The 23636-nt window shown below is 31.4% G+C and overlaps 1 protein-coding gene and 1 long non-coding RNA gene across 2 annotated transcripts; both read left to right on the forward strand.

Moving 5' to 3' along the window:
- The first annotated feature begins 12286 nt into the window (after positions 1 to 12286).
- LOC105978082 (RGG repeats nuclear RNA binding protein A) lies at positions 12287 to 15786 on the forward strand. Its single transcript, XM_013003493.2, has 7 exons — positions 12287 to 12757; positions 13341 to 13677; positions 13808 to 13873; positions 13971 to 14100; positions 14225 to 14383; positions 14479 to 14526; positions 15372 to 15786. The coding sequence occupies exons 1-7, from the start codon at positions 12562 to 12564 to the stop codon at positions 15552 to 15554; spliced, it is 1119 nt and encodes a 372-aa protein (XP_012858947.2). The 5' UTR covers positions 12287 to 12561; the 3' UTR covers positions 15555 to 15786.
- Positions 15787 to 20190: 4404 nt separating this feature from the next.
- Positions 20191 to 20955, forward strand: LOC148772790 (uncharacterized). The gene is made up of 2 exons (XR_016032868.1): positions 20191 to 20331; positions 20496 to 20955. It is a non-coding gene; the product is annotated as an uncharacterized LOC148772790 (long non-coding RNA).
- Positions 20956 to 23636: the final 2681 nt, after the last annotated feature.

Raw genomic sequence — 23636 nt, forward strand, 5'->3', positions numbered from 1 at the left:
AGCATTTAGATCAAGTCCTTAAAGACTACCTGAGAGGTATCACGTCTCCGTTTCCACAACCCAAACTATGTTTTCCTAATTTCATCAAGAAATCCTCTCTCGAGTTCATTCATATTTAACATCAATTTGAGAGGTCTCAGATTGATCAATCAATCAGAAGCATTTAATGCAGGAAAACATAATCGAAATTATAACACGACAAATAGATAACATAAATGGAAATTGAAATCAATATATACAAAGTTTCATTACCCTAAAATAAAATGTACTTAGTTCATAACAAGCATGGAACTAAAAGAATGTACATGAAAAATGAAGAATAAAACGTTAAGAAATTGGTTAAGGAAAACCCGAGTCGAAACCCCTGTCGAAACTTCCCATGAATAAATGTCGAAAACCGAAGAAAATCCGAAGAAAAACCGAATAAGAAGTCAAGAGTCCCAAAATTGAAGAAGAAGCTTGTTCTTTTTACAGTGGTCTTTCAAAACACAAATATCTTGCCTAAAAAAATGTGCACCACCTTGCCAGATTGCGATACCGTAATAGGCAAAAATTGTGCACGACCTTGCCAGATTGTGATACCATAATGTTGGATCGCGATCTGGGTCTTGATAAAAAACGTTTTGTTAGACCCACTAAATCGTGATACAGGAAGGCTGGATCATGATCCTCTGCATCAACTTCAAGCACTGTTTTGACCCTTTTTCAGCCCGAATTTGACAAATATGCATTTCACAAAGGTTGTAGCCCTTGCAGTGGAATTTACAAATCCACTTGAATCAGGTCAATCGGAGGTTATATGAGAGAATTATGCGTCAAATACAGAACACTGCCATAGTTCGCTAAAATGCACTTCCGCACGTGTTTGGTTTGGTTCTCAGCTTCGCTTAAAAAATCGTTTCGAATAGGCTAAAATAGCTTATTTTTACTTAAAAATGAAAAAAAACATAATATATACAAATAACGCCGAAAAGTCGGACGAATGAATACCAAAATACAAAGATTTAATAAGTAAAAGTCGTGCAAAACGAACACTTATTAACGAGCCTGTCGGGAGAAAAAGAAGCTGATGAATATTTTCATTCAATATTTGCTCAAAAGAGAAGTGACGAGATGGGTCCAAAAGCTAAAGGGTTGAAGAGCATAAACTAGGTATGGCTAAAGACCGTAAACTTAGCACCTCTTGAGAGGCAACCCAACTATTTTTATGTTTTATTTTAGTTATATACTTTAGTTTGTATTCTAACATATTTATCTTGCAGATACGAGCAACAAGAACCTAGGTCGGCGTCGGACTGCTGTTCAAGGTGAAATTTCGCGAATTTAAATATGTTGTGGCAAAGACAAAGCAATCATGTGTATCTTATCCCTAAAACTTTGTATTAACGACATTGATGACAATGTCAATTTTAAATTTTGGGGTGGGTTATACTTGTTTATGCTTGTTTTGATGTTCCTTTTATGTTATATTGCACACTTAGTTTAGCTTTTTTTTTTTTATTGAAAATAAATAAAACATTGCACTAGAGTTGAGTTGAGAATATGAAAATGTTTTGATTATGAGTTTAATTGCTTTCGTTACAGTAGTTAGTATGTTAAGATAATTTGATTTGAATAATTTAGGAGTGATTCATTGCCGATAATTGTGATTATTGTGATGCTTTCTTTGAGAATGTGTTTGATGTTTAGAGAATTTTTATGCTATATCATATGATTTTTTGCTCTAGAACTCACAGTAAGACTGTTTGGAGCAAAGTAGCGAGTAACTTACCAATTAGGTTGAAATTTTTGTTTTAGTGGTTGTAATCTTTTGCTACACTTATGGGGATGATTCTTAAGAGTTGTTTGTTGTAGAAAAAAACATTAATTGGTCAGTGTTAAGTTCGAAGCCTTTTGGGTTCGAACAATTAAACTTGTGGGTTGTTTTACATCTAGTGCCCTAAAACCTACTTGTTTGAGTGTCATTGGCTGAAATATTTACCTAGATCAATTAGATCCCAGTGAAGTACACATTATATAGCCATGAAAAAAATCATTAATAAACCAAAGGCTTTGAAATATATATATTTGGTATTTTTTAACACTTGAGAATAAAAACCTTGATGTCGCATTAGTTTTACGTGATTTCGAAAGTGATGTTATGTAGTATTAGTATCATTGAAAAATTCACTAAGCCTATTCAGTGGATTGCCATTATGCAAGTATAAACTTATTTTGAGTTCATTTACAATGTTTAATTTTTGAAGTAATAGTAATTTTTACAATTCTTGACGTTGATGATCACTTGAGTGTTTGAAGTTAGAAGTTTGTGAAATTATGAAAGTGGTTGAGATGATAGCAATTTATGAAAACCCGCAAAAAACCATTAGTCGTTGTGTAATGTGCATGATATTGTATTAGTGTTTAGCACATATATTCATCTTTGCTTGGGGACAAACAAAAGTCTAAGTTTATGTTGAGTGTGTAAAATACACTAAATAAATGTACTTTAACTTCGAAATTAGTTCAAAAAGAGTATATTTTGGTGCTTTGATGTGTGTATTTTATGGTTATGTAGGCACTAGAGGTGAATTTTCAGTCTCAACGGGAAAAGACCATCATTATGGAGTGAAATGGACAAGAAATTGTATAAAAAGTGAAGCAACCATCCGATACAAGGTAGCACACTAGCTAACATAGTATAAAAAAGTGCTCAAAATGGTCTCTCTTTTTAAAAATTAGATTAATATTTATTTATTTGATTTTTTAGTACATTAATTAGTCAAAGAGTTCTCAACTTTATAGTGCTATAGTGTTAGTGGTTGTTAGTAGTGGATTACTGCTCCACTAAATTATAATATATTTATTATTTGTTTTCTATTTGAATTGTACTAATCTTATTATCTTATTATGTTAATTGAAAAACACTGTTTATCAATTTTTCCAACGCCCATGTCACTCGGTATTATGGTAGCAACATGGGTCATCGTTCTACAAATTCTGAAATCAAGAAGTACCCTCTGGTAGTCCATACAGCGGTAGCAACATAGGCACCGCAGTTCGAACTCTGAAAAATACGAGAATATGGTTTTAATTGCAAAAAAAAAAGATTTCTCCCACTACAAGTCTTGGGTTTATGTAAACAAGTTTCCAGACATTATAAGAGACATTTTTACACTACAAACGAGAGAAGACGATACTCAAGCAAGACGGATATCTGACAAATCTTCACCATAGTTTTATCATCTTTTTCTTTTTCTTTAATATATGTATTCATATAGTTTGTTTTATTATGATATTATTTTTGCTTAAAAACATGAGTAGCTAAATCTTTTTATCTATGATTTTATTGGAACCTATGACGGCAGTATGAACCAATTTTCTTGATATTGTGTAATCATAGTTTTATGATCATTTCATTTATTTGTTATCATTGTTAGTGCATGAATATGATAAACTTATGTGCTTTATATGTGATTATTGAAATTGAATCGGCATAGCTATTTTTATAATTAAACGTTAAAACGTTAAGTATAAGAACGTTCGAGTTGTTTTCACCGTGTGTGTGTATATATATATATATATATATATATATATATATATATATATATATATATATATATATATATATATATATATATATATATATATATATATATAATTGGGTCAGCCCAATAAGCCTACAATTTCTCTATCTACTGGCCACGAGCTCGATTTAGAAGAACATTATTACAAAAGCACAATCACCTTGGAATAAGGTTTGTGCCCAACAAATTAGCCTCAGTCCAATCGACAAGGTATAAATAACATTTTAACTCATTCCTTAAGGTACGTCGCCCTATTATCTGAGCACTACTACAATTAGTATTCTCTGAACTACTTCACTATCTGCACGTCTGACTTGAGCGTCGGAGGGGTTTCCGTCGGATCAACCCCTAGCCTAGTTCACGTGTTCTCTGTTTGCAGGTATCTCAGGACCATCTAGCTCGTAAACTAGTGATCTACTTTGCTCTCCTAGCTCATCATGTCTCATTTATTTAAGGTGACCTATTTCTAGAATCATCAATATATATATCACATTAGCTAACCAAACTTGAGATTTTATTCTTAATTGAATAATGTAGGAATACAATAATCTGGACTTAAATATTAGCTAGCTTTGCAATTCACATGGAAGCACGTTATAATTAATCTAGAATCTCATGTTAATAATTGAAACTAGTTGCATGCATAATAGAAGAGTGTTGGGAGATCAAGAAACACATAAGAGGAAGATAAAATCCTAGGCTCATTTTTATTGATAAACCTTTCGTGGTTAATTTATTTTCTTAGTTAATTTTCATACTTATTTACTTTAATTAGTTATATATAATCAACCGTCAAATTCAATTTGGCTGGATAGCTAGTACTTAGGTTTAACAGTTATATATTTCGGGTTCGATATCCAACTATTCTGAGTTTACTTTACTATTTGTTACAATATGTACACTCGTGGGTAGACTTTCGACCAACAATATTCCAACAATAAGAGAGTAGTTGGATTTTAAAAATAATTAAGTACGTGGACATAAACAATTCTAGCTAGAGGTAGCGACACACATGACCGGTTCTGACTATAAGCGAAAGAGGCGGTCGCCTCGGGCCCCCGATTTTTAGAAACAATTAGGGCCCCCAATTTAAAATATACTATTTATATATACTACTAGTCATAGTATTAAATAATATTTAAAAGACATAAATAGTTAAACAATTTGAATAACCATAACTATTACATTTTACATAGTTTAAGTATTTATTGAAAATTTTCACTTATTATTATTTATTGCATTTGATGTGAATGTAATGTCTTATATCAATTATAATTAATTGGTTATTGTGTTGTTCTATCAAATTTTTATGTATTTCAAGATTTTAAACTATGTTTTTTAGCATTCTTTGCATTTTTTAATATTCTACTTTGTCTAATTCTAATTTCAAAGAGTTTCGACAAGCTGAAATATACTATACTTCAAAAAAAATTATAATGTTTACTTGTTCAATAATATTTCTATGAATATGTTCAACAAAAAACTTTAGGATTCTATCTGCTAATCAAAAATTTCTTGTCCAGTCGTGCTCATTGATGAATTATTGAACATTAGACAATACAAAACAGGAGTCCATTTTTACAAATTCTTAAAACTCACCTAGAGCCCTCAATTTCTCAGGAACAGCCATGCCGACGATATGTAGAAGAAAAAGTGAATGTGTAGAAATATATGAAGAGAATAAAATACCATAATTATGTATGTGGATTCATATATCATATATCATATATCATATCTATATCTTTGTTTTTTATTTGTTTATAATATGTGGTGATTATATGTGTATATATATATATATATATATATATATATATATATATATATATATATATATATATATATGTGTGTGTGTGTGTGTGTGTGTGTATATGTATGTCGGTACTACCACAATATTAAACATATAATACAATTAGTCAATTACTGTACCATGAGATAATGGTACGATATCAATATCTTACCAAATGTAATGGTAGCCGATATTCTGATTTTTATTCGGATATTTGTGATAGGTATGCTGTGTAATCGGTATTTGATAATTATTTTCCAGTATTATAATTGCATCTCTTAAGAGTTTATTAAATATAAAAATTTATTAGTCGTTTAAAATAATAGTTCAACGGACTCAAAATTTGCCCAAAGTTAAATAAAATAGTTCACACTTCAAATATTAGAAACAAACCAATGTAATGTACTAAGTTTCATGTATAGAAAGAAGTAAATAAGATTTTCGGAAATTACCCTTAATATTTTTGATTTGATGTGGTAATTTTTTTTGAGATAAACACTGTTTTACCCCCTTAAAGTATTATTTGTAACACTTACCCCCCTCAAGCACAATTTAATTTGTATTTTAAATATTAATACCTTAAAAAAAATATTTTATTGAAAGGAATAACTAAAAGAATAATTAAATTATACAACTAAAAATATATGTTGAAAAATACAATATTTAAAATTTAAAAATATTATCTTTCTTTGGATACTTTTTCAATAAATAACATATAATTGTTGTTGGACCAATTAATAAAAAATGCTCTATCGATAAATTTTAAGAAATCAATACATAACTAATAGAAATCTTAATTATTTAAATTTATTTTAGTTTATTATTTTTTTTAAATATATTTCATTCATTATTACCCAATATATATTACTTTTTAATTTTTTTTTTCAATAATTAATTTTAGTTACTTTTCAATTTTCTATTAACCGTTAATTATTAGATTGTTATGTTTATTATTTTTTAAAATTTTAAAATATAAAATAATTGATGTTGAGGGGGTAAGTGTTACAAATGATACTTTAAGGGGGTAAGTGTTACATGAGCTATACTTCAGGGGTGCAAAGTGTATTTAGCCCAAAAAACAAATCAGAAATATTTTTATAAAACATATTTAAAAAATTAGGGGCGCTATTTTTTTTTTTTTTTGAATTAGGGCTCTAGGCGATTGCTTTTATCGCTTACTCTCATAATCGACCTTAATTTCAAAAAATAATAATAATGATGAATTTTGGCTCAACACCTACAAATAAGCTAAAACTTGGATTATTGAGCAGCAAGTAGAGAATTTAAACTGTATAAGAAAAAATAAAAAGTAATTGTTTACGATTCATCATATATAGCTTTTTCTTTAATCAATATTTTAATGCTTATAGTAGGAGATATATATGTTCTAACAATCTCGTTCAACTTATTATAATTGATTATGTACTTCTTCTAATTTTATGTTATTATATTTATATAAACAGTTACATGTTTTTATTTTATTCATATTAGGAAAAACCTAAATTGAAGAGACCAATACAACATTTGGTTGACAAATTCGCATCAGTTCAAGCCCCTAGAAAGAATGCAACTCTATATTAATAGTAATTCCCTCTTAATTGAATGAAATTAATTTGTGCCCACCTCCTCCAATTGAAATTTTAATTTCCTACTAGCAAAAGTGTAATTATCCCATTTTCTTCCTAAAAGAAATAATAAAAAGGAAAATACTACCCTATAATAACATTTAAATTACGTATCATTACCCTTATCTGTCGCTGCTCAGACCATCAATATTGATTCCCATGGTGCATTTGTTTCTCAATATCTTGGACAGTTATTATTTAATCATCCAAGAGATATGTGATCGGAGTTATAGAAAATTTATGGTGAAAATTGAACAGAGGACAGGTGCAATGGATAAACCTATATTTTTCGTATAATAACTTGTAAATTATACTAGAGACGTAAACCACAATAGGGTAATTATGTGTGACAAGCTCGGCATAACGGCCGTTGACAAGAGATTTCGAACCTAGGTCAACTGACACATGCTCATTTGCTCCAAGCGCTAAGCCATCCCTTGCAGGACAAGTCTGCTATTCCTTGATTGTACCTATATATATTCATTTATTAAAACAAAGCTAATTCAATCCAAACATTGTACTACTAAACTAATTAATTAGTGAGTTAATCCAATCTATACTAATCTCATCCCCAGTTTTTTTTCCCTTAACGAATATTTTAATATATGTGAACCAATTTGTAAGAATAATTAACATGTATCATTAGATCCACTTTTTTATTTGGAATGTGATAAAAGTGAGTTCCATCTTTAGAAAGTGAACCACGTTGGGGTTTACTACTAGAGATGCTATTGTGCAGCTTTAAAAAACATACAAGAGGAGCATTTTATTTAAATTTATGGGTAAATTACGGTCAACTCCTGAGGTATGGCCAAATCACCAAAAAAATCCCTCTTATTTGGGTAATTACAGTCACGCCTCCTTTTAAATATTCTTACATAAAATTCATGTAATTCGGTTATTTATCTGACCAATTCGTATATTCAGTTAGGTAAACGGTATGAAATGTTGGCGTACCAAAATTTCGGTTCGATTTTACCAATTTAACATCCCTAAATTCACCTCTAAAGTGGTATTTTCATAAGATAATACATAATTGAAGAGGGTGGCTGTAACTACCCAAACATGAGGGAGATTTTCGTAATTTGACCATAACTCAGGGGTGGCCGTAATTTACCCTAAATTTTATTTAGTGAAATGCTCTTTACGGTTTAAAAATTGCTATTTACCGTTCAAAACAAAAAACACTTTATCTCTCTAAAACCCCTAAAACTCTCAAATTTCTCCAAAATCCCCCCATTCGAAAATTTTCAGAAAAAAAAAATTCGAAAAAAAACGAATTCAACCAATTTCATTGCTTGGGCTTGGATTTTTTCAGGTAATTTCGACTCCTACTTGTGTTATATGCATTGCAGTAACTCGATTTTGCAACCAATTTCATGTTTAAAATCCCTACAAATCGATTTGTTTTCGAAAATTGTTTCGAACGCCCAAGTCGGGCGCTCGCCGCTTGAACAGACGCCCAAATTGGGCGTCCGTTCAGGCGGCCGGCGCCCGACTTGGGCGTGTAATGCATTGTTGGACGCCCGGTTTGGGCTTTTCCCGGGCGAACCGGCGCCCGGTCCAGGCGTCGGTTCGGCCGGAAAAAGCTCAAACCGGGCGTTCGATATAATTTTTAATTTTTTTTTCTAAATTAAAATAATTTTTTTTTCTGAATTAAAATAAGTTAGTGAATTTAAAATAATTAATTAGTTAATTCAATGAAATTAAAATAATTTTTATGTTTACAGGATGTCTAATTAGGCGAAAAAAATCGGACTGGGAAAAGGGAAAGGACCCCTGATTCGTCCTCCTGCAAATCCGGTGGAGGAGACTACTGCAGAACGGGAGGGGAGGACACATAATAGAAATGTTACCAGTTCTAAACATCGTGGGGAACGCACTGGTGCTTTTGTAGCCCCACGTACGACGATTGAGGAGGAGACAGAGACAGAGGCCGAGCAGGAGATGGATGCACCCATGGATGCATATATGCATCCGCAGGAGGACGAGTACGATCCACAACTACGCTTTCAGCAGAAGTATCAGTTTCCGGTGCCGGATTTTCCATCCGATGACGATGACGAGGATGTTCCGACTCCGACTCCGACTCCGACTCCTGTCCCAATGGGTGGTACTTTCGGTGGTTCTACTCCTGTCCCGAGGTCCCGCACCCCTCTGAGAAAAAAACTTCCTTCTCGACCTTGGAGGTTGACTGGTGAGACACCCGGTGGACCTAAATACGCTCACTTGATTCCGAGTTTTGGAGCACATATTGCCTACGACATTTGGGAGGGAAAGATAATACTTATAATATTAATAAATTTTGTTTATAATATTTACAGTTGATTGTGGTATACTTATATATGAATATATCTTTAACAGGGCCGACATATGGTTAAATTACGGTCGCACGCGAAGTGTACTTGGCCGGGCCCCGACGACGATGATTGTGTTTCACTACTGGAGAGTACGGGCTTGTATCACTTGCGTGGTTGTTCGCTGCCTCAGCACAATAACCCACTGATAGAGGCTTTTATTGAGAGGTGGCAGCCAGACACCAACAGTTTTCACATGCCGTTCGCAGAGATGAAAATTACCCTCCACGACCTGCATTTCATCAAGGGTTTGCGAGTTAGTGGACTTCGCCCTAACGTTTGGATGGATAAGGCCGAGGCGATCCAGCTTGGTGCGAGAGCTTTCGGGGTCGACCCCGCACTTATGGAGCAGTGGTGATATGGTGGCGGACCCCGGTTAGATGATTTGGAGGTGAAGTACGAGGACGATTCTACATTTCCTTCCGCGTATCAGGTACGAGCATATATTGCATACTTGCTCGGAAAAGTTGTTGTTCATGGATAAGAGTGGATCGAAGGTCAGAACAGATTTTTTCCCACTGTTAGAGCAAATCCATCTGATTCGCGAGTATTCTTGGGGTTTGGCTACATTGGCATATCTGTACGGACAGTTGTGCATGGCTACGCGAGCTGAAGCGGCGCAGATTGCTGGATGTCTGACACTAGTAGAGGTATTATTATTATTATTATTATTATTATTATTATTATTATTATTATTATTATTATTATTATTATTATTATTATTATTATTATTATTATTATTATTATTATTATTATTATTATTATTATTATTATTATTATTATTATTATTATTATTATTATTATTATTATTATTATTATTATTATATTATTATTATTATTATTATTATTATTATTATTATTATTATTATTATTATTATTATTATTATTATTATTATTATTATTATTATTATTATTATTATTATTATTATTATTATTATTATTATTATTATTATTATTATTATTATTATTATTATTATTATTATTATTATTATTATTATTATTATTATTATTATTATTATTATTATTATTATTATTATTATTATTATTATTATTATTATTATTATTATTATTATTATTATTATTATTATTATTATTATTATTATTATTATTATTATTATTATTATTATTATTATTATTATTATTATTATTATTATTATTATTATTATTATTATTATTATTATTATTATTATTATTATTATTATTATTATTATTATTATTATTATTATTATTATTATTATTATTATTATTATTATTATTATTATTATTATTATTATTATTATTATTATTATTATTATTATTATTATTATTATTATTATTATTATTATTATTATTATTATTATTATTATTATTATTATTATTATTATTATTATTATTATTATTATTATTATTATTATTATTATTATTATTATTATTATTATTATTATTGTTATTATTATTGTTATTATTATTATTATTGTTATTATTATTGTTATTGTTATTATTATTATTATTATTATTATTATTATTATTATTATTATTATTATTATTATTATTATTATTATTATTATTATTATTATTATTATTATTATTATTATTATTATTATTATTATTATTATTATTATTATTATTATTATTATTGTTATTATTATTATTATTATTATTGTTATTGTTATTGTTATTATTATTATTATTATTATTATTATTATTATTATTATTATTATTATTATTATTATTATTATTATTATTATTATTATTATTATTATTATTATTATTATTGTTATTATTATTATTATTATTGTTATTATTATTATTATTGTTGTTGTTATTATTATTATTATTATTATTATTATTATTATTATTATTATTATTATTATTATTATTATTATTATTATTATTATTATTATTATTATTATTATTATTATTATTATTATTATTATTATTATTATTATTATTATTATAACATAATATAATAATAATAATAATAATAATAATAACATACTAACATTCATTATAACATCATAACATAATAATAATAATAACATACAATGTCAATAGTAATACATTCATTCCAATAAAAAAAACTAAACTAAATCAAACACTAGTTAGAATATCCCACGCTTCACGTCGACTCCGCAACTCTCTGGTATACTACTCTGACCTCCCATATATTGGAAAATGATTATGCTTCCCGTATACTACTCTGACCTCCTATCTATCGTCCGACCGTAGCTCTCCGACAATTTGAAAATTAAAGTTTCTTTTTTTGCTACCGGTCCTTCTCGGGCGCGCGTCTGGGTTAGTTGATGGACATTCTCGTTTCTCCCCGTATAGGTTACAAGTCAGAAAAATCTTTTTTTAGAACAACTTTTTTTTACCATTTTCACAAAAGACCTCTTGCAACGAACCTCGTTCAAACCACTACCTCATCCTTCGAGTCAAACAACTGAGTTGTTGTAAAATAATCGGTATGATCAACTTCAATTGTAGACGTATCGTCCTGAAAAAAGCGTAAAAAAATTGATTAAAAAAAAAAAACGTTTAAAAGCCAAAAGCCCAACTCGGGCGCCCAACGGTGCAGTGCACGCCCATGTTGGAGTTGGCCAACAAACGCCCGTAATGAGCGTGCAAGAGCCAACTGCACGCCCAACATGGGCGTGCACTGCACCGTCGGGCGCCCGAGATGGGCTTTTAAACGTTTAGCCCCTTTTTTTCGATCGAAAAGACGGATTTTTTACCTCGTAATGTCCGCTATCCAGATCTTCATCCGATGAACTCATGATTTGTGATGAAATCGCCTTGAGAGCGTTTTTTTTTTTTTTGAGAGAGAGTATTTGAACGGTAAATAGCAATTTTCAAACGGTAAAATTAAAGCAAGTCCCTTTATTTATGATGGTATATGTAAATTGTAAAATTTGGTTGCCAAATGGACCTTGGGCTTGGGAGCAAAAAATATAACTCGGCCTTGGTGTAGGCAAAAGCCCAAATGTGAACGAATATATTGTAAATGAAACCCCACACCACACCGATCAGTACCCACCCCCCACTAGGGTTTTTTTTTACTCCCCTTCTCATTTTCTCTCTGCCGCATTCCGCTAGGGTTTTCCATTTCTCTCGCTTTCTTACGTTTTCATGGATTCCAGTAACTAGATTTTCTCTTCTTCCTCCATTTTCTCTGCTAAAGCTCCAAGCTTTAGTTACAGTTTCATTTTTGTTTTTTCTGTGTTTCTTGTCTACTTGTTCTGTCTGAAATGGCCAGTTTAAATCCATTTGGGCTTCTCGGCGATGACGATGCAGAGGATCCAGCGCTGCTCCTCGCCGCTCAGCAGAAAGCTGCGGCTGCAGTTTCGGCTCCTGCGCTCTCTAAGAAAGCTTCGGCTCAGGCTCAGCCCGCGGCTAAACCCTCGGCTAAACTGCCTGCCAAGCCTCTCCCTCCCGCTCAGGCTGGTGAGAAATTGAAATCCAATCCCCCTTTTTTTTTCCGTTTAATTCCAATAATTTTGTATTTTTCATTGCTTGATTAATTGGAGGGAAAGGATTAAATGAATGTGGATTTATTTATATATGTTTCACTGCGTGGTGGTAGTGTAGTATAGCTTATTTAACTCAAGGGTTGTGATTTGTTTTACTGACTCTTAAATTCTTTAATTTGACTAATGTTGGAGATAATGTAAGTTCATGGACTCTACCAAATGTAGAGCCTTATCCTTTAGCTTTAATTGTTCCTTGACTTTTGTCACTTCCTTAAATATTTTATTTTTGTGCTCTTTTTGATTTTTAGATCCCGTCTGTGAAATGTAATTCTGTATTGTTTTGTCCTTTAGTACTTCGGGTTTTTTTTTATGAAATATTTTTTTAACTCTCACGGCTTGATGTTTGTTCGATGTAAGTGTTTGAATTAATTCCGGTTTAGCTTGGTGTGTCTCTATTTCGTATACAATTTTCTTGTAGGCTTTTGTATCTCTAGGCAAAATTAGTTTTCGTGCACAATGCTTGATGAATGGATTTGTTACATGTTTGTTTTGAGCAGTGAGGGAATCGAGGAATGAAGGTCAACGTGGAGGCCGCGGCGGTGGTGCCCGTGGTGGACGTGGTGGCCGTGGCTTCAACAGAGACTTTGTTGAGAATGAAAACTCATTCGGAAACAGTAATGGGTTTTCCGGTGGGTACAGCAGGCCTTCGGAAGATGGTGATGCTGGAAAGGCTCCTTCTGAGAGGCGTCCGTATGGCGGACCCCGTGGTGGTGGTGGCGGCGGCGGTGGTGCCCCCTACCGTGGTGCTCGTCGTGGTGGTTTCAGCAATGGCGATTCTGAAGAGGGTGAGCGTCCTCGTAGGACCTATGACCGTCACAGTGGAACAGGGCGCGGGTATGAGAACTTTTGTATATCTCGTTTATTTGGGTTATTGATTTTCAAAATTTTAAATGAGATTTCAACTTAACCTAGCTAATGTTTTAAGGATGAAAATTTGAATTATTTATCACTGATGTAAATGCAGCAATGAATTCAAGCGTGAGGGTGCTGGCCGTGGAAATTGGGGAACACACACTGAAGACATAGCTCCGTAATCACTGAATCTTTATGTGCATATTATCGCATGAGATTTTTGTGATTTTTACTTTCACTGAGTGCATTTTTATTTACCTGATTTCTGGATATAGGGAAACTGAGGAACCCGCAAGTGAAGTGAAGATCGTCGATCCCGAGAAGCCGTCAGGAGAAGAAGATGCTGTTGATGCAAACAAGGACTCTCCTAAGGAACAGGAAGAAAAAGAGCCAGAAGAGGAGAAGGTACTCGATAGTCGTTTTAGCCTAACATTGTCGATTTTTCTACAGATTTAATTATTCATTAAAAGACATAACTTGATAATGTATTTCAAACATTGACACCAACGCTACATCTGTATCACAATAGGAGATGACTTTGGAGGAGTACGAGAAAGTACGTGAGGAGAAGAGAAAGGCACTGCTTTCACTGAAATCTGAGGAGAGGAAAGTCAATCTCGACAAAGAACTTGAAGCTATGCAACTTCTGTCTACCAAGAAGAATGATGACGAGGTCTTCATTAAATTGGTGAGTTTTAATCTTTGTTTAGTGTCGTTTTTAATTATCAGCCCGGTGTGGCTACGATTAATGCGACGAGTGTGCTGAATTGGTAAATTGCACAGGGTTCTGACAAGGATAAGCGCAAGGAAGCAGCAGAAAAGGCCAAAAAGGTATGTTTATGGTCTTACAGTATTAGTTACTTCCTTCTTTAGTGCATATATTTGTCCGCTTTATTTACTTTTCTGAAATTCGATTGAATATATTCCCCATGATTTAGAAAATTGAACAGCCTAAGGTTATCGACTCCCTATTTAAGTGATGGGTTTTCTTCTTAATGATAATTTAACGACTGAGATTATCCAAGTTAAGTATTCTTAAGTGATTTCATGATTGTTTTATTAACCCTTTAAGTATTTTTATAATTGATGATTTTGTGCATGTGTGTTTCCTGTATTTCTTAAATTTTTGGAACCCTCACTTTTAATTAAGAGAGCAAAACATTCGAACATTTCTATCAATGAATGCCGTATCAATAAACGACATTACTAATTGACGTTTACAATCTAGGCAGATCGAAAATCTTGAAACATAGAATTTTGCACATGCATGTAAATAGACACCACAAGTTTCCAAGAGCAAACTTCAAGAATTTTCATAAGGTTTACACATTGTAGTTTCTTTTAGAAATAGATCCTTAGTATGTAGATATAGTTATTTTGACCCATAGTAATTTTCATAATGTATATGATATGTAACATCTTTTTTCTTATCGATGTGTTATAGAATGTTAGTGAAGTGATGTGTCCAATAGTTGAGTATATTAAAAATAGAAAAAATAACTCGTCATTAGTGAATGATGTGTATAATTTTTTAAATTGTATAGTGCTGTTACACATCTTTATCTTCTATTTTTTTCTTTATGGTTGGCACTGAAAAATTAGCTAGTTATATATATAACATTTATGAAGGTTTTCTGATGATAAAAAATGTTGATTAAACGTTTGTTATGTGACAGTCTGTAAGCATAAATGAGTTTTTGAAGCCTGCGGAAGGAGAGAACTACTACAGAGGCGGTGGTCGTGGTGGTAGGGGTCGTGGTGGCCGTGGTAGAGAAGGAGGATTCGGACGAAGCAACGCAGGTGAGCGGGCCCCAGCAATTGGAGATGTTGGACAGTTTCCTTCGCTTGGTGGCAAATAGGGCTTCATTTGAGTGTATATTTACATGTATGCCATTGGGTTGCACTCGCTGTGCTTTATTTATACCTTCTTTTGACTTGTCTTTGAGGAATACTCTCTGTATCCAATTACTATCGTCTCTAGTTTTAGCGGTCTCGTCTTTTTTTTTTTTTTTTTTTTGGCCTTTTTAGTTTGAGTTTTTGGAGTCTGTTTGAATTGGCAGTTTATTCATAACAATTTTGATTCTCTGGTTTTGTTCTGATTTGATATTTTAAACGCAAAAATTTAGACAGTCTTAAATTTTGAATCCTAGGGATATAGTTTGACTGTTTTGTGTAATTATATTATAAATTTGTATCATATATATATATATATATATATATATATATATATATATATATATATATATATATAGGGGAAATATGCAATAACCCCCTCAAATAGAAAATATTTTGAACTAAACCCAATTGACTATTAAAGACTTTTGCCTACACCCAAGTTTCATTCTTAATTAGTGAGACCCCCCTAACTAGACATGATAAGACTAAAGTGCCCTTATGTGATTAGGTTTTTAATGTAATATAATTTATTTCACTCTTTCACTCCCCCTCTCTCTCTCACGTTCTCAATCTCTCCTCTTCTCTTCTTCTTCGTCTTTTTTTTTTCCTTTTTTTCGTCTTTTGACAGATCTGTATATACGCAAGTATTTTTGGGCGAGATCGAGGTGCCTAGTCGTCGTCTTTGTAGCGCTCTATGCTTGATGTTGAAGAAAAATTGCGTGAAAAAATCAGAGATTGTATGTAATTGTTTTTTTTTTTTTAATTTTTTTTTCTTAATTTAGTCTATGGATTATAATGTTTGGTTCGCAATTTACGAACGTTTGTTTTGTTCAGAGCAAAATGTATGGGGTTTGTGTCGTCCGAGTTGTATCTGATTTCATTTTATCTCGATTTACAGAGTAGTCACATAATAGTCATATTCACTGTTCTGTTAATAATTATGACTATTGTTGATTCACTCGATTAGTGATTTATGAATTTCTTGTTTGTTCCCCACTCTCTCTTTCATTCACCGTCGTTGTCGTCGCCTCCCCCTCCTTCTCTTTCGTTACTTTCGATTTTTTTTTTCTCCAGATCTGGAGCAGAAGCATTAACGTGACTATAGTCTGGTTCGAATATGACTATCGATGATTCACTCGATTAGTGATTTATTAATTTCTCGTGTTCGTTGTTTCTGTCGATTTCTCTCTCTTTACACCACCATCGTCTCCACATAGATTTGTACACCACCACCACTGTCGATTTTTGTATTTTTCGATTTTTTTTTTCAGATATAAACAACAGCAGTAACATGACTATAGTCATATTCGAATATGACTATAGTCATATTTATGTATTTTTCGAATATGACTGTAGTCATATTCGAATATGACTATTGTTGAATATAATCTATCATCTTGCTTTCAAGTTGACTTCTAGTAAGTAGATTCAAATTGATTTTTTGTGTGGATATTGATTGGATTGTTTTCGTAAACAATAGGGAATCTTCGTTGTTTTATATGATTTGGTAAACATGACTATGCCATATAATCGGAATTTGTAAGTTCAAAATATAAAAAATAACAATATAAAAAGAGAATATGACTACAGTTAATATAGTCACATACAGTCATATTCAACCATAGTCATATTCGGCGTTGCAAACCTGTGGGGAGAAAAAAATCAATTTTTGTTTAACAAAGAAAAAATATTTTTCGTAAAAAATATTAAAAATAAAAAATGACTAAATAAAGTCCGAAAACAATATCAAATATAAAATAAAAAAATATTTTTTAGGTGCCTCAAATATTTTTTAGGAATTTGGAAGCAATTTTTTAGGAATTTGGAAGCAAAATTTTAGGAATTAAATTGTTATTATAGAAAGAGAGAAAAAAGGAATAATTGAGATAAATTATACTAATTAATCCTAATTAGCGGGATTTAGGTGCCTAATTAATAGGAATTTTGTAAATAATGCGGATTTAGTTGCCTTATTAATAGGAATGTTGTAAATAGTAGATATTTATTAAAAAAAAATGTGTGGATTTAGTTGCCTTATTAATAGGAATTTTATTAATACTAGATAATTATTAAAAAAAATAGGTAGTATAAGGGTAAAATTGGAAATAAATATTCTAGGGGGTTTTCACAAAGGAAGAATTATGGTATGGACATATCACTATTTTTTATGTATTGGAGGGGTGTATTGCTAATGACCCCATATATATATGTTATTTTACGTACAATGATGATTGTGTTATGACAATGTGGATTAAACCATGGATTCCAACAGCCAATGAGATGGCTTCTTGGCATGTGATGCATTGTCTCAACATGTGCTGGCATGGTGTGCATATATCGAACCTGGAGATATGTACGTAGTATATTTAGCAAAAATCAAATCAATACACACATTGTATATGTGGATGATTCATAGCCTCTAATTATTTTCACTACATCACTCACTCTTTGTTTATTCGAATGTACATACTCTATTACATCTATATTCTAATATTTACATATATGTTATCACACGTTATTAGCACGAGCTTTTGCTCTACAAAATTATAGATTTGTAAAATTAAGTTTCTTTTTGTTATAGTATTTCCTACTTATTTTACTTTATGATGACCGAAGTCGAAAAACAGAAATTTCAAATTCTTGATGTTACCGGCAATAACTTTATATCCTAGTGCTTAGATATTAAATTACACCTCCAATAATTAAATCTTGTTAAAACCTTGGATTGTGTAGATATCAAGGAGGCAAACATGAAAGATGAGGTAAATGCTATGATTTTTATTCACCATAATCTTTTCGATGATATGAAAGACGAGTATATATAACTGGAAAGACCATCAGAAATATGGCAAAAACTCAAGGAGAGGTTTGATCACCCAAAGACTGTGATCCTCCCACATGTTCAATATAATTGGCAGCACCGACTGCAGGATTTCAAATCTCTTGCCGACTATTATTCGGCATTGTTTCCCAATTAGCCTTGTGCAGAGTCAAATATATTGAACATGTGGGAGGATCACAGTCTTTGTGTGATCAAACCTCTCCTTGAGTTTTTGTCATATTTCTGATGGCCTTTCCAATTGTATATACTCGTCTTTCAAATTCATGGAAAGATGATGACGGATAAAAATCATAGCATTTGCCTTATCTTTCCTGTTCTGAGTATAATAGATTAGGAAAAAAAAACTTTCTCAACTATACATGCCTCGAACTTGGTGCTCCAACAATAATATATGCAGCTCATGAGTCTAAAACATATTCGGAGTTGATCTCTGTACTTCTCACAGATGTAAAAACAAATGAACTGCTGTTAAAAAATCATAATGTGCGACCATGTGGGTCCCAAGCTGTCCCTGAAGCACATGCTAATCAACATAGAAATATGGGCCCATTTAGAGGCCGTGGGCGTAGATTCGGGTGTGGGGCCCGCAGAGACGGTGGACGTGGTCCCCCTCAAGAAGCCCGAAATAAATGACCGAGGTGGATATGAACATCCCATCGAAATAATAATATGGTCAGGCAGAGACAAGCCTTACAGGCAAATCGCGATAAAGGCAAAATGCCCGCAAAAAGAATTCCAAAAAACATATATATTAGAGCAACTCCAATGGAGGCACTAAATGAGGTATCAAACTAAAAAACTACCACTTTGATACTCCAAAATTAAAAAATCCTCCTCCAATGGAGGCATTAAAGTGAGAATCATTTTGATACCCAACCAACCCGAAGTGCAAAAATACTCCCTGGAAAATGAGGTATCAAAAATATAACCACCAAATTAACCTATCACTATTTTACACATGGCATTTAAAAATATAATTATTCATATACTTAAAATTTGATAATCTATTTGATACTTGTGGTTGGAGCGAATTTTTTTCCAAGAGTATCAAATTATTATATAAAACATCAAATGAATATTTAATGCTCCATTTTGATATCTCTCCATTAGAGTTGCTCTTAGCTGTGGGATGATAGGACACTGGGCCAAAGTTTGCAGTACTGCAAACAGCTGGTAAATCTGTACCAAAATTCAAAAAGAAACAAAAGAAAATAATGTCGAAGCACATGCCACTGAGGCAGAAATTTCAAAAGGATTGATTAATCAAAAGTTTGATTTGACATTTGGCAAGTAAAAATATTAAATTGTGTTCATTAGATTTATTTTTTGAGGGTATGAAGTAACAAAAAAACACTATATTTCAAGGGAGGATATAGCAACTCCAACCCAAAATATCAAAATGAGATATCAAATATTAATTTTGATATTTAATATTTTATTTTGATCTCTATATATATATTTTGCTCAAACCATAGGTAATCAAAAGATTGTTAATTAAATATTAATAAAATGATTATATATTTAATTGCCACACGTCATTTTCTACGGGGTCATTTAGGTGGTTAAATTTGTAACTTCCATTTATTTATTATTTCTCCAGCAAATGTACTTTTACATTTCAAGATGTGAATTATCAAAATACAAGCCTTATTTTATAACTCCATTAATGGAGAGTGGATTTTTTTTTTTTTTTTTTAATTTGGAATATCAAAATGATGAAGTGTTTTGATAACCCATTTAATTACACCACTGAAGTTGCTCTTAAGCCAAAACAAAACCGTCCTTTGCAAACCTAATCCCAAAAATAATCGACGCCGACCTTACTCTCTCCCTGTTTTACACTCGAGGGAAAAAGAAAAGGCAGAAGGAAAGGTCTTTCGGTCGAAAATAGATCAGCGGTGAGTTCGAAAACTTCGTTTTTTTTTGTTTATTTTGTAAGTTAGATATCCAATCAATTATATGATAGATTTTATAATAATAATGTATTTAGGAATGACAAAGAAAAAATGGTTTAAATTTGATGATATAATAAGAATCCAAATTAATAATGGGTGTAATGCAGTTGGAGAAGATCAACAATGACAGAGGCTGATGATGAACCGTTGATTGTGAAAGTGTAATATAAGGAAGTCGACGATTTTTATCAAGTTTACGAATGCAACATTGTAAAATATCATTTTGCAATATCATCAGGAATGAACAAGCTTCTAGAAGAAGTGTCTAAGAGGCTTAATTTGAAGATCGGGTAGTTTCCGAGTGAAGCATGTTGATGAAGACGGTGATCATCAGATCTTAATAGCACGTGACAACGAGTTGAAGCATTTGTTCAAGAAAGTTACACCCTCGGGCAAGACTTACGTCGAATTTTCCGTTGTATGAAGATATCGATCTGGATTAGCTTTACCAGTAGAATAATCTCGTACCGTCAAATCAGAAAATGAATTTTGTACTTTTGTTGTTAATTTGTTTGTTTCACGATGGCTCTGATGGTTTACGACGTAATCTTAAGTTTTCATACATAATCTATTCATTCCCAAATTAGATGCTTTCCACGAACAAGGTTTTTGAGTTTGGGATATATGCAGCTTATTGTTACAATTTATTTAGTCAGATTGTTAGATGAATATGCATAAGAATTTTTTGTTGAGTTTTATGTATTTGACTTACAAAAATTAAATATATAAGATTTCTTGTATACGAGACGTGGAAAACGATGAACGAAGAACGAGTTATTAAAGATTCGCCATTGCCAAGATCTTGTTGGAATTGCAGGTTATTTTGGGAGAATTGCACACTATATGACAGTTTATTATTAAGTAGTTATTTATATAGATTTACGGTACAAAAGCATCCAGTATCTTATAGACCTTATGTACAATTATACCAACATGGAGCAGTATCTCATAGACCTTATGTACAATTATACCAACATGGAGATGGGTATGTAACTCTCACCATTGTCGAGTCAACTCAGTCAATAATCGGTTTTCAGATTTCCTATTTGAGCCTATTGCATAGCTTAGTTTAATTTGGAAATTATATTAAATTTCTATGTAATGTATTTCAAATCTTGATTCTTTTTAATTGTTAATGATTAATTTTGGGTAAATCACAACCATTCCTGAGGTATGGTCAAATAACGAAAACCCCTCTCCCGTTTGGGTAATTACAATCACCCCTCAACTATAAATTTTCTTACACGTCCACCCTTGCGGTTTCAAATTTAGTGGAATCTTCGAGATTATATGAAATATTATTACTTTTATACCCGTTTTATCTCATTCGAACTCCACATTTTGAAGCAAGATGATCATAATATGTGTTTTTTGGCTAGATATTTTTACACAAAACGAGTACAAACTCGAGCACATTCCACGAAATCTAAATGATTATGTTGAACTTGACACCATAAGGGTGGATGTGTAAGAAAAAATCATAGTTGAGGGGATACATGTAATTATCCAAACAAGAGGGTTTTTTTCGTAAATTAACCATACCTCAGGGGTGGTTGTAATTTACCCTAAAATAAATACAATAACTCAAATAAGTAGCTTAATATAAGAACAAAATAATTTGAAACTTGCTTTCTAAATTTGGCCAAGTCTTAGGGTTTTTTGGGGCACATTGGATGTTCTTAGGGCAAATGACAAATATGGATGGTACTTAATTAAAAAAAAAACATTCAACTTTTTTGTCTTTCAAATATTTTCACTTTATTCAAACTTATTTGCAAATAAGGAAAACCATTTTATATATACCAAAATTACCCCAATTCATTAAAACCCAATTCAACTTCAATTTCATGATTTGAACTCAGGAAAATTGGACAGAATGGGCATGTCTTACCACTGGGCCAGACACAATGTTTGATAAAAAAACATGCAATAAATATATATAATATAAAACGCCAGTGTAAAATGATTTAATTGACATATAAATATGTTAAATAAATTATTAATTTTCATATTAATTGTTCTTAAATAATTTTAATTAAATTATTAACAAATGCAAACTTTAAAAATATATATATAATCACGGTTCAATACTTCAAAACATCTTTTATTAATTACAATATCAATATAATCTCCACTATTGAAAAATATAAAACATTGGATCAATTCAATATATAAAAAAAAGCGTTGACGTATTACAAATTCATTTATGTTATTAAAATCGATAGTGTGAAAACATTGAATGAAAAATAAAATAAAATGTTTATTTAAAAAAATAGATTATAACTCATTTCAATTAATTTAAATCGATTAACCTCAATTGTTGACAAGAACTTATTAATATTATTGAGGATTTTATGATAAGATAATTATTTAAAAATATAAATGATGTTTATTTTAACAAAAATAGTTAATTTTCTTACTTAAAAAATAACATTATATATGACTAATATAATCAAAATATTATGATGTAATTTCTCTTTTAATAATTGGTTTAATTTGTAAAAATCGTAAGAATTAAATTGTAGATCATATGATTTAATCTTTTTTTTACATATACATTTTATTCAAATATTAGAATCGAATCGTAAGATTTAAATGGATTAAGCTCAAGTCCTTTTAATTTTTTTTAATTTTTTTATTATATTATATTTGTTAATAATTTAATTAAAATTATTTAATAATTATGAATATGATAATTAATAATTCATTTTACATTATTTATTATAAGCATTTTTTACTGCTTGTTTATTTTATATATATTTCGTGCAAGTAATTTCAGATGTATTTCTCTTGGCTCACTGGTTTGGATTGCGAATTATGTGTGTGGGAACTCGAGTTCGAAACCCGCGCATCAACCCATTTTGAACAAAATTTAAAAATTCGGTCCGGACCCGGACCCGGCCTAGAACTGACCCGGAATCGGGTGGACCCGCCTCGAACACAGAACCGCCTCCCCGCGTGTCGGTTTCAGGTTCGTTAAAACTCGAACCCGGACCCGGCCCGTCCCGTGGCCGTGTCTAATTTACACCCCATTTTAGCCCAATTTCACCAATTAACCAATTTTGACCCGCCATCGCCGATATCTGACGTAGACTTTTTTTTTTTTTTTTTTTTTTTTTTTTTTTTCCTTTTTTGTTATTTCTTAAACAAATATTTAATTAATATTACTGTCTTAGCTGCTAAATTACTGTCTCCAGCAGTTATTTAACTGTCGGAGACAGTAATAACTATTAATTGACCTTTTTTTT

Source organism: Erythranthe guttata, chromosome 1, assembly GCF_056151865.1.
Source record: "Erythranthe guttata isolate IM_541 chromosome 1, IM_541, whole genome shotgun sequence".
Lineage (NCBI taxonomy): Eukaryota > Viridiplantae > Streptophyta > Magnoliopsida > Lamiales > Phrymaceae > Erythranthe > Erythranthe guttata.

Bases quoted from the DNA above. Each gene is read 5' to 3' on its own strand.
- LOC105978082 (XM_013003493.2), top strand. From the start codon at position 12,562: ATGGCCAGTTTAAATCCATTTGGGCTTCTCGGCGATGACGATGCAGAG. The intron at 13,874-13,970 runs GTAATCACTGAA...TTCTGGATATAG, and splicing joins CACACTGAAGACATAGCTCC to GGAAACTGAGGAACCCGCAA. The intron at 14,384-14,478 runs GTGAGTTTTAAT...TAAATTGCACAG, and splicing joins ACGAGGTCTTCATTAAATTG to GGTTCTGACAAGGATAAGCG.